The sequence below is a fragment of the Metopolophium dirhodum genome, chromosome 9 (assembly GCF_019925205.1).
Source record: "Metopolophium dirhodum isolate CAU chromosome 9, ASM1992520v1, whole genome shotgun sequence".
Taxonomy (NCBI): Eukaryota; Metazoa; Arthropoda; class Insecta; order Hemiptera; family Aphididae; genus Metopolophium; species Metopolophium dirhodum.
Window position 1 is genome coordinate 2,329,874 of NC_083568.1, and position 11,728 is coordinate 2,341,601.

The 11,728-nt window shown below is 28.6% G+C and overlaps 2 protein-coding genes across 5 annotated transcripts; one reads left to right on the forward strand and one right to left on the reverse strand.

Annotated features, from left to right (window-relative positions):
* On the reverse strand, nt 1-6,763 carry LOC132951976 (translation initiation factor IF-2, mitochondrial). 4 transcript variants are annotated; one of them, XM_061024065.1, is made up of 16 exons: nt 6,590-6,763; nt 6,480-6,539; nt 6,306-6,420; nt 6,008-6,115; nt 5,377-5,563; nt 5,071-5,231; nt 4,823-4,999; nt 4,490-4,539; nt 4,213-4,430; nt 2,656-2,860; nt 2,458-2,562; nt 1,581-1,722; nt 1,375-1,512; nt 600-764; nt 367-510; nt 1-292 (listed from the first exon to the last, which is right to left on the reverse strand). In XM_061024065.1, the coding sequence occupies exons 3-16, from the start codon at nt 6,352-6,354 to the stop codon at nt 120-122; spliced, it is 2,022 nt and encodes a 673-aa protein (XP_060880048.1). In that variant the 5' UTR covers nt 6,355-6,420; nt 6,480-6,539; nt 6,590-6,763; the 3' UTR covers nt 1-119. The 4 variants fall into 4 exon arrangements, with proteins under 4 accessions (XP_060880048.1, XP_060880049.1, XP_060880046.1 ...); XM_061024063.1 differs by having other exon boundaries at nt 2-292; nt 6,004-6,115; XM_061024066.1 differs by having other exon boundaries at nt 6,480-6,763.
* Nucleotides 6,764-7,587: 824 nt separating this feature from the next.
* LOC132951816 (uncharacterized) lies at nt 7,588-9,820 on the forward strand. Its single transcript, XM_061023806.1, has 6 exons — nt 7,588-7,773; nt 7,910-8,060; nt 8,188-8,234; nt 8,892-9,060; nt 9,148-9,210; nt 9,348-9,820. The coding sequence occupies exons 1-6, from the start codon at nt 7,588-7,590 to the stop codon at nt 9,818-9,820; spliced, it is 1,089 nt and encodes a 362-aa protein (XP_060879789.1).
* The last annotated feature ends 1,908 nt before the right edge of the window (nt 9,821-11,728 follow it).

An 11,728-nucleotide genomic window follows, 5' to 3' on the forward strand; every position in this document is an offset into this window, starting at 1 on the left:
TACATTTAACATAATTTGTACATAATTGCTAAACTAAAAATGTATATTTTATTGAACAACTAGAAACAGTAAGTTATAAAAATTAATATGAACTTCAGTCAATGTAACAAAATAAGTATTTAGAAACCAGTTTCCCAAGTAATTTTTTGTTGTTGTTCCCGCAACGTATAGCACACTATTTTATCACCTGGGTTCAGTCTAATATTTGTATCTTCTAACCGTAACCCACATTCCATATTTGTCTTGATTGAGGCCACTTCATCTTTTAGATGTCTCAAAGATGATAATTTACCTTTTAGTTAAAAATTTAATATTTTTATTAATTTGATTGATCATTATGAAAAATGAATGTATTGATTTGCATACCTCTATAAAGAACTGTATCATGATCACGGATAACTTTAAAAAGTGCCGCTTTTTTCAGTGTACCACTTGTACACCTACACCCGGCTACTGGAATTTTTTTTTTATTTTCATTAATTAAAAATTCTTGTAACACATTGGCTTCTCCTATTTAAATATTAAAAACATTGATAATAAGCTAGAGGGTAAAACACCTATTTTATAAAGATTACAATCTTAACAAATCAATTAAATACCTTGTACATCCTCAACTTCAACTGGTGGTAAACAATTGTTCATTTCTTCTTTTATATCATCTACAAGTTTATAGATTATATTATGTTGTTTAATAGTGATACCATTTTGTTTAGCATTTTCTTCTGCATCTTTTAAAGAACCAACATTAAAGGCATAAACTATAGCTAAAATAAAACAAAAATAAATGAAATTCCATACAACTAAAAAATACTTATTAAATTAAGAGGATTTTGTTGTCTCTGTTTTCAACAATCATTAGTTATTATACAGTAAATGTAAACGAGATATTAACCACACAATTTTGTTATTTTTAAGATAAGTACATTTATTTCAGCATTTAACTCTTATTAAATTTTTTAAACAGAAAAACATAATTTGTTTTATTTTTTGGTTTTTACTATTTTTGATGTTATTAAAACAAGTAATCTCATATTGCAATAAAAATTAACTGACGCGTGAGCATAGTAAATGACAAATGTTTTTATATTATATTAATCACTTCTCTTCTTCACTGACATTCACAACTCTATTAGAGTCTGCCGCTATCACTACATCCCTCCACTAAGATTAATCACTAGTAAAAAAAATAACAAACTGTATTGATAATGATTTGTGACAAACATAAATGTACAGTATAATATATCTATTGTAAAACAGATACAATACAATATAATATGGATATCGTGTCCTCTTACTATTCAGTACAAATTTATATTCTCAATTGACAAAAATCTTTATAATATTTTATAATTGAACTAGTGTAATTGGATTTACCTTTGAAAGCATCAGCATACTCAATATCAGTAACACATACGTTACCTACACCATAGTGAATAATATCTAATTTGCATTGATTACTTTCATAAGTTTCTAATACATCTAAGATTGCCTCAACAGATCCAATGACATCTCCTAAATTAAGAACATGTACATAATATCATTAAAATTAATTTGGTTGAATTATTTATAATTTTAATTACCTTTGACTACAACATTTAAACAAATTTCGTCTTCTTTTACATTTTTTCTATTTTCTAATTGTTTTTCTTGATACAATGTACTAAACCGTCTTCTCCTGAAAATGCCACCCTTTTTTTTCTCTGCCAGATGACTTTGGTACTCCTAATATGGCATATAAGAATATTTTACTCAATTTTAGCTTGTCGAATTATTATTGTTAAATATAAAAATGATCAATAAAAAATTCTGTTACTTCCGGAATTCACACAAATACAATAATTACTATCCAAAATTAAAACAGTTTTATAAGATTTAAACACTCTAACTCATGTAGATTATGGTGTTAATGTACCACGATAAAAACAAAAATGTTTGCACTATACTGTTTCAAAACTTTAATTTTAAGATAAATTCAATGAAATATTAAATAATAATTTCTATGTTAGGTTTTCTTTTTTTTATTTTGTATGATATGTATAACAAATTTTACACTGTAAAAAAATCATCTATGGTAATAATGTTTGATAAGTATACTCTGTTCGTCTTTAAAAAAACTTAATCAGTGTTGATCAGTTTTTTATGGGCAAATAAGTATAGAATAGAGTTCAGTAAATATTGATGTTTTTTTAAAATACTATTAAGTGATTTTATGTTCAATTTATAAAGATTGATGAGAATATAAAGTATAAACCAACCACTAAATTGTATTAGATACAATCATACATGATCTTATTTAATATTTTACCTTTGTATAAAAATTAAAACATTATATTTCATAAGTATAATATTTATATTCATCTAACACAATTAGCTTTAAGTATGTTATATTAGATAAATTGGTAGAATTCAATTTCAATAGTAAAGAAGAATATTAAATCTAATAATTTGTATATTTACCTTATTATGCTCTTCAAGTTTTGATGAAATACAAATGCTATCTTCAATTTGTTTTTGTTCTATAGATTTAGATATTCGATAATCAACTACTTCTCGTGCACGTCTCTGTACAATAATAATAATAATAATTTTGATAAGTATAAATAATTATTGAGTATCTAATTAAAATAAAATAAGAAATGCTCAAAAAATAACTACATCAGATGAAACTTGTAGAAATTCTTGTCCAGCCTGTGGTAAGTCTTTCCAACCTATTAATTGAATTGCATCAGACGGATTAGCTTCTTGAAGAACATTGTTTTGATGATCCATCATGGTCCGTACTTTTCCCCAGACAGTGCCAGCTACAAGTATACTATTATTCAATAATTTCCCACGTTGAACAAGAATTGTCGCTAATTTTCTAAAAAAATAAGTAAAATTATAATAACAATCATAATTTAAATTTTATGTACTAAAATGATTGGAAGTATTTTTACAGTCTTAAAATGAAATTTAACCTAGTCGTAATAAAAATAAGATGGGTAATTATTAATTTATTACGTGGATTAAAAATTTAGAATTTTAAGAACAAGAATGAGTAAAAATAACTAAATAAATAATCGTTATGTAGTTAAGAATTTCTTAAAAAATAAATTTTAAACTATTCAAAATAAAATGTCAAAACATATACTAGGAAACAGGTGTAATTAAAGTATTATTGTCATACTGAGATCATATTATTATGTACTAAACATAATATTGGAATATTATTTATTAGTTTATGAACATGGCTAAAAGAAATGTAATATTTTAGAGAAATTAACTTATATATTTGTAAATATATTATAATATATACAATGATTATACCGCATTCCTAAATCCAATTTTTTTTTTTTTTTAATTGATTTAGCACTGTGTTACAAATCTCAAACTATAAAGTATACGTATTACTTCAAGATTCAATCCTAAAATAAGTTTTTCCAATTTATTTTGCAATTAATCTATGTGTTTCCAGGGATACTTAATATTTTTTTATTAAACTATGATAGAACATTATCATTTTTTGAAGATTCAGCCATGTTTTTGGAGGTATTTTTTTAATAAATTAACATATAATATGTAAATTAGGAAATAAGTGTTGTACCATTAAAAATGTTTCCAATATTGTTAAATGATAGCTATTATCTGACTTTTAGTTGCAAATAAAGTGTAATTTACACAAATCATGCATCTGATACAATAAACTGTAGTCATATATTTGTTCCATTTTCTTTTTTTATGACTAAATATCAGAAAACCGCTTACATTTTATATTTGGATTTGTTTTTTTTTAATACTTACTTTCATGTTAAAAAAACTACCGCCCAAACTGTGGTAAAATACTTAAGTGTTTAAGAATATTATCGGAACAGTTCAATAATTTAAGTAATCCTAGAGTAGGTTGTATAGCAGTGGCGCGGCAAACTAAAAATTTTCCAGAGGCAAGTTACAAATATCCCAAGTATTACTATTATACTGGCTACCACCCACCCCTCTATTTAAGAAAAATCTCAGAGGCCATTGCCTCTGAAATTACCGTTCCCCACGCCACTGTTGGATAGTGTTATTTGCAAGAAAATAATTAGGAAAACCTAATTTTGGACTAACCCTTGCACACGGATAATTAGTAAAAAAGTTTACCCAAGAAATTAATGACTGCCTTTATTTGTTATTAAATTATTAAGTTTAATTATATATTTTGTGACTAATAAAAACATTTTTTTCCTAACTTACCCTTTTTGATTATCAAGTTTTGACTCTATTATTACTCCTTCTGCTGGAGGGTTAGGATCAGCACGTAAATCCAATACTTCAGCTTGAGTTAGAATCGATTCAATTAAATCGTTGAAATTAGTACCATGCAAGGCAGATATTTGAACTACTTGAACAGCACCACCAAATTCTTCAAGGTCCAATCCACCTTGAGTTTGCAACATTTTCTTACAACGTTCCTAAGAAAAAATATATATAAAATAAAAATATTACAATTTTTTAATTAGTTAATACATACTATATTTGCCGTTGGTTTGTCTATTTTGTTGATTGCCACAATTATAGGAACTAAAACAAATTTGAATAAATATTATAATTTATATTCTAACTACTTACTCAATTTGTAAAAACCAAACTTGTGATATTATAAGATAAGGAAGTCGTAAATGGATAACCATTAGATTATTAGAGCTTAAAAGTAATTTAACCTTATTTAAGATAAATTAACAGTGCACTTTTTATATGTAAAATGTTGGATTCTAGTTCAATTATTAGTGTAAAAAATGTGTATTTATTATTTTAATAATAACTTATAAGCATGTATGATACTATTGATAAAGTATATCTAAACCTTTTGCATGTTTAGCCATTCGTATTGACTCAATAGTTTGTTCCTTAACTCCATCATCAGCTGCTACTACTAATACAACAATATCTGTTACTTGTGCACCTCGACTTCTAATAGTGGCAAAGGCAGCATGTCCAGGTGTATCTAAAAATGTTATTTTTTTCCCATTCTCCAAAATAACTGAAATAAAATTAATTAAAATTTGAAATATCATATAGTGAATTATTAGCTTTACATTAAATTAATATTACCTGGAAAAGCACCGATGTGCTGTGTAATAGCACCAAACTCAGATTTAGCCACAGATGCATTCCTTAGAGTATCTAATAATGTGGTTTTTCCATGATCCACATGACCCATTATTGTTACAACTGGATGTCTCACAATTGTAGAATCATATGGTGCGGGAGGTCTAAAATTAATATTGTAAAATAGAAATATATAAGTAAATAAGAAAATATAATTTTTTATTATCACATTAATAAACTGATGATAATAATAATTATATAATGCTTTTAACTTAATAACTAGAAACCAATTTGATTAAAATGTATTACCTTTTAATGGCATCTTTTAAATGATCATCAGACAATTTTTTATTTGTATTAGGGTTTGATGTTAAATTAGATTTAAATCCACACTTTTTAACAATTTCACGAAGGATTGAAACATTATCCATCATACTTGTTGGTTCAAAATACAAATGTGCATTTTGACCTAATTCAATTATTTTAAGAACATTATCTGTAATAAAAATAAATAGTTTATATTAATTAATGTCAAATATAAAAATTCAAAGTATAATACCTAAGTTACAATAATTTAAAATGATATCATAGGTACAAAATTATTGAGTAATTTGTATTACATAGAATGTCTCTCTATGTTTAATCCCAATAAAAACTTTTTTTAATTAAATTTTTTTTACTGTTTAAAGGCCCCACACACTGTGGCAGTGAAGACAAAATGCAGCTGGACACAATATTTCGCAGCAGCACTGCCAAGAAAACAGGATTTTACTGCCACTGATACAGTGTGAGGGTACCTTAACTTTACTATATTTAGTTTTAAAATTATACAATATGCAGGTAGAAATGTAAAGACCAAACGTAATGTTTGAGAGTTTTGAGACATTGTACAATAATGCAGTAATGTATAATTTATCATCAATACATATAATTTACCTACAGGTATTCCAGTCGCACTTGCCAATTCCATTACAGTCATATTTTTCCAGATATCGATAGTTTTCTTTTGTTTTGGTTTTAAATTGATTACCGGTGAAATAATAGTTTTCTAAAACAAACAAATCATAAAGTATGCTGTAATAGGTAAAATTGAAGCAAGTAGGTTTATTCAATAGTTGTATTAATGCAAGCCTAGCATTATATTAAAATAAATTTTTGATATTATATCCCAGTGATATAACTTTTTTTTTTAAAGAATTACAAAGAAATAAACAAATTAATGGGAAATTGTACTATACTTTTTCTTCTCTGGGTACTCTCTTTTTTTTTAATGTATTTGATGAGCATATATTAGCCTTGAATAGTTCATAACAACATACTCGCAATGGAGAGCTACGGACCAAGTTACTCAATCTAAAAAAAAATTTTATTTGTATGAATAAATAAATGATATTTGAAATGAATAAACTCACAAGCTCATCTTCCCGGCAGTGTTAAACATATTTTTAATTTATAAAACTGATACAAACAGCAACAAATTAACTTAAATTTGTATGATATAATATTATATTATAACTTAATTTATACTGAGTACGGTAACATAAACCTCACTATGCCTTTAAAGTTAATAATAAAACGTTTTTATTTGAATTATTTAAGACATGTAATTTTTAAAACGATCAAATTCTTCTAAAAATAATAAGTAGGAAGAATAAAAATATTTTCAACAAAATAAAAATGTACGTTTATCACAATAACTTAGGAGTAAAATCGTTATCAAAATACAACTGATAACGTGGAAAAGATTGATAACAACCACGATAATAATATCATAGAATTCTATGATAATATATTTATTATTATTATTATTTAGAAGACGAAATTAGACAGGTATAGGTTTTTAAACGATGAATACCGGCAAGGCCGGAGTAAGAACCTATTGGCCCCCGGGGCTGAAATTTCATATGTACCCTTTTGACAAGACATGCTTTAAAAAGCCTCTCGTTACGCCCGCAGGAAGATCAGAGGCGTCATTAGTTGAGGGGGGGGGGGGTTGGCAGGGTGTACATTTGCACCAACTTTTTTTTAAAACGCCTTCTTTGGCCTGCAAACAATAAATACAAGCGCCGATATACCTAAGTGTTTTAATATATTATATTATATATTTTATATTTTTTCAGTATTAAAAAAAAAAATTATTGTAACGCTGGATACAAACACTTTTTTCTGATCTCGAAGCCAAACTTTGTAAAGTTTTCATTATAGCGGTTACTTATTAACAAAAACATGTTTATGCTCTATACAATATCCTTGTAGAGGAAAAATATCGAGTAGGTAGCGTGCTATTGCAGGAAGGTTTGATAATTTGTGTTTTCTGACTTAGATAAATAAGAAAAATACTTTCTTTTTGGCTTCCAATTCGAATAAGAAAACATGACAACGTAATGTAAAGTGTGTAAAGTAAACAATATTATTGTCATTCGTTGTTTTTATTTTCAATTATTGTTCGTTCAACGGTTTGCCTAAGTGTTATAATATTCAGTTATGACTTCATAACCATTTGCTAAGAGAATATTAACTATGGGTATAATCATCGGAGTTCTACGTGTTGGTGTTATCGGATTGTTAGTATTTTTAAATAGAAGTCATCTGATTGAATCGTATCATGTTTTACGGAAGGGCGTGCCAAAGAAAATGGTGAAATGTGTTGATCGTGGAGTATTAAGGAATATTACGAAAATGGAATCCAGGAAATTCGATATGCTAGTACTAAAAATTAAACATATTACGACTTATAATAATAATATAGTGACATAGTGTTGTATTTATAAATGTATAATGCATCTATGCGATGTACCTAACACAAAATAGTATTACCTATGGGATTATTCTTATGTTTAAGGTAAGTCTGCGTGAAAAACTTATCAACGCAGGTGTTCAGGTCAATTTACAGCCTGCAGCTGCAGTATCCTGCAGTAGTATTGACAAAGAAGAGTTTCAAGAAATGAAGAAAATAAATCTGAAATTGAAAAATAGGTTGACGGAATTGGAAGGTAGGTAGATTACTTGTTTCATATTAATATGATGGATAGTATACATTTTTAATATTATCGAATATTAATTACCATACAAATATACTATACTATATACATATCTTAAATAATCAATATTATATTATAGAAATGATCAGACGCGCTGACGAAAAACAAAAGTCTCGGGATCTACAAGTATACTTACCTATATACCTATATTACCAATATTGATGAAAATATATTTTTATATCGTAATGGACGGGTATACCTATATTATAATTTATAACCAAAGTAAAGAAAAATTTTTACTTCGATTTCAGTTGCGTCGGTGGTTAATCTAGGATTTTTTATGGTGGGGCGCTATGCGTTGATAATAAAGCTCCTTATAAGTACTTATCATGAACAATTTCGGGGGAAAAAACAAATTTAACTTATTTTTGATAGTTGTAGTTGTAGACAATTAATACGTTCAAGTTCTAAAACTTCCTGTGCTGTGCTAGGGAAATAATATTTCATATTTAGTACCCCTATTAAACATACTTATTTAAACATTTGCCGCCCTTTCAAATGTTACAACTTTTGCCATCCTAGAGCACTTGCCCCGTTTGCCACTCCCTTGGCACGACTCCGACAACTTCTAAATGATAACTGATAAGTCATAAGTTATTATCTACTCTAAGTAATTTATAATAAAAAAAAATCAATATGCGGAACGGTTTGTGTATCAGCTACCTAGCCCCTCCCTCCAACCGCATAAATCCACCACTGAGTTGCGTCAATTTTATGTTATCGAAGAAGGCCTGACCTGCACACACGTAGACCGAGAGTGAATTGTCTCTGTCATTTTTGCAGGATTTAACAGACAAGGTAGACAAAATGTTAAATTACCAGCAGTCGTTAACGGAAAAAATCGACGGTGAACTCGTGAGCATCGGGAGCGACGTTGAAACTATTAAAAACCGTTGTGGCGTGTTGAATACAATATTCCACGAGCTAGAAAATAAATTTATCTCATTAGAAAGTAATTAGTAATTCATTAACAAAATCGCGTAGGTATGAAATTATAATATTATATTTTATGCCGCGCGCGATGTTCGTTTGTTTGTAGGGAACATGGAAAAGCCGATGCGCAAATATGACGCAATGAAGACGAGGATCAGAACCCTAGAAAGTAATATATACAATATACATCATCTATACCGACTATACCTATTACCTACATCTTTTTGATGTACCTATACAAGAAATCAATTTTATATTTTTTACTAAACAAATTTATATGTATGTACGCAAAATATGCGTGTGTAGGAGATGTAATGAAAAATACTTCACACGTCATCGGTATGGACCGTTCAAACCGTTCGTTGGAGTCGTGGACAAGACTGCAATACTTCGGGTCCGCTGGAATGTTTCCACCTACAGATAACCACTGTTACGGTGAACCACCTGCATTCGATGCAGCTTCATCTTATAATGATACACCACCAGTGCCGAGACCACCGGCTCAGTATTTTTTACCCTCGATGACACAGTTTGGTCCGTCGGCGCCGCCACCTGCACCGCCGGCGCCTAATATATTTTTGCCAAAACCACCACCGATGACTCCGAAAAAAACGGAATTGAAGGTGACGGGTTCTGACGAATCAAGCTCTTCCTCGGTGATCACACCGAAAGTAGAGAAAGTGTACAACCAGATCCCCATAACGACTGCTATGCTTAAGTCCGTTGTTCTCAAGCCACCGGACGAGAGGAAGAGAGTAAGCAAATCGGCGGCGATATAATCGCGGTGTTGCTGAAAAAAAATATGCCTAACGCAGAATATTTATGTACCAATGGCGGAATTATGGGGGGGGGGGGTATGGGGATATATCCCCCCCAGAGGCTTTTTTTTCTAGAATAACTATAATTAAATTCCCGTAAGCTTTGCTACGTAAACTTGGCTTTAAAAGATTTTAAGATAAGAAATATTTTAAAATGAGAAATAAGAATTCATGGATATTATCATAGTTGAGATTTTTTTTTATTTTACTAGTAATTATAAAACTACGATAGCTCAACAATTACAATATATGACAAGACAATTGTTCTAACAGCTCACAGACTAAGATAAAATGGACTGGAGATGACATGGTCTGTGGGGGTTGGGGGACGGCCACGAAAAGGTGTGCTTTGCCTTTTGTACATACATTCGTAGCCGTGATAAGCTGCTTGAATGGACTTACGATGTTATCAGTGCATCGGGACATTAAGTTAAACCCCGATGCCGTACTGGATATTTTGGCGAAAAAAACAAAAAGGAAAATTGACTTGATATCATAATTTATTAAAAATACATTTAATCTTATTTAATTGTTTACTTTGAAAACCATTATTTACCTCATTTAATTTATAATAATATATTAATATAATATTATGATATATGAGATTTAATGGTCAAGGGGGTTGTGGGGGCATAGCCCCCACTAGAACGATATTATAAATTTATATCCCACCCCAGAACCAATTCCAAATTATGCCACTGATATGTACCGTATAATCGTTGTACAAAATATGTACATAATATATCAATTTTAACAATATAAAAAACCCTTACAAATTTACATTATAATTATTTCAACAACGTGGTAGATAATAATATAATAATTATTAAATTTATTTGTGTAGGTAGGTATGCAAAATAACGAATTTAATTCATAGTTAATAATATATAGGTACACGGATGGGATAACATATCTACATCTACATGCTGCTGAAAGGATTATATAACTAAATTTATAATCATCGATGTTAAGACATCTTTTTTATCGCCACGTCTCAAAAATATTAGAAATGTCGACTTCCATTCTATAGAATTTCCTCAATATTTACTGGCCTACGAACCGTCACCAACGTGCAGTGAAAACTGTGAAACAGTTCTATAAAAGTACAATAATTCAAAATTATATTAAAAAAAGGTGGGTAAGTAGATGTCGCTCTGCTGTACAGTAGGTTACAAGTGGGCCACTGTAATGGATGGTGTTAAATTTGAATTCAATGATATAATATCATTGTATAAGAAAAACGATTCTGAGCGAAAACGGTCAGTCAGCTTATGATATTACCAAGTATATTTGATGATATTATTGTGAATAAAGTAATTTATATATAACCTATTTACGTGGAGCCTTGTTTTAAATTTTCAATCCTTAGCCATAAAAGTTAAACATTTTATACATTTTTAACTACAAAATAACTAATAAATTATAAATTTGATAAATGTTGTCAAAATTTGAACTTTAAATGCTTATAAAAAAAAATTGTGCCTATGTATTTTTAATATTTTTCAACTGCTATTAGAACGATATATCAGGAGCCTTATATTAAATTTTCACGCTTTTTTACACATCAACAAACAACATTTTATTGATATTTATAGAAATAAAAACTAAAAAAATTGAAAACTGACCATCTTCGTAAACAGCTCAAAAAGAGTCAAAATATTTTCAACATTTTATGGTGTATAGAAAATTCTAATAAAAACATTCAGTGAAATTTTCAAGTATCTACAGTCATTCGTTTTTTAATTACAATAAAATAAGAAAATTGTTACATGAGAAATCGAGTGAATATCAAATGTTGTAAAAATATAAATTTCAGACGCTCATAAAAATTTAATTTAAATTTCTTGTAGACATTTTTTTTTTGATAAA

Coding starts and splice junctions, on each gene's coding strand:
- LOC132951816 (XM_061023806.1), top strand. CDS start 7,588: ATGGGTATAATCATCGGAGTTCTACGTGTTGGTGTTATCGGATTGTTA. Junction 7,774..7,909: donor CCAGGAAATTCGATATGCTA/GTACTAAAAATT, acceptor CTTATGTTTAAG/GTAAGTCTGCGTGAAAAACT. Junction 9,061..9,147: donor TAAATTTATCTCATTAGAAA/GTAATTAGTAAT, acceptor GTTTGTTTGTAG/GGAACATGGAAAAGCCGATG.
- LOC132951976 (XM_061024063.1), bottom strand. CDS start 6,508: ATGTTTAACACTGCCGGGAAGATGAGCTT. Junction 4,431..4,489: donor ACAAACCAACGGCAAATATA/GTATGTATTAAC, acceptor ATTTTTTCTTAG/GAACGTTGTAAGAAAATGTT. Junction 1,723..2,457: donor AACTTGAAGAGCATAATAAG/GTAAATATACAA, acceptor ATGCCATATTAG/GAGTACCAAAGTCATCTGGC.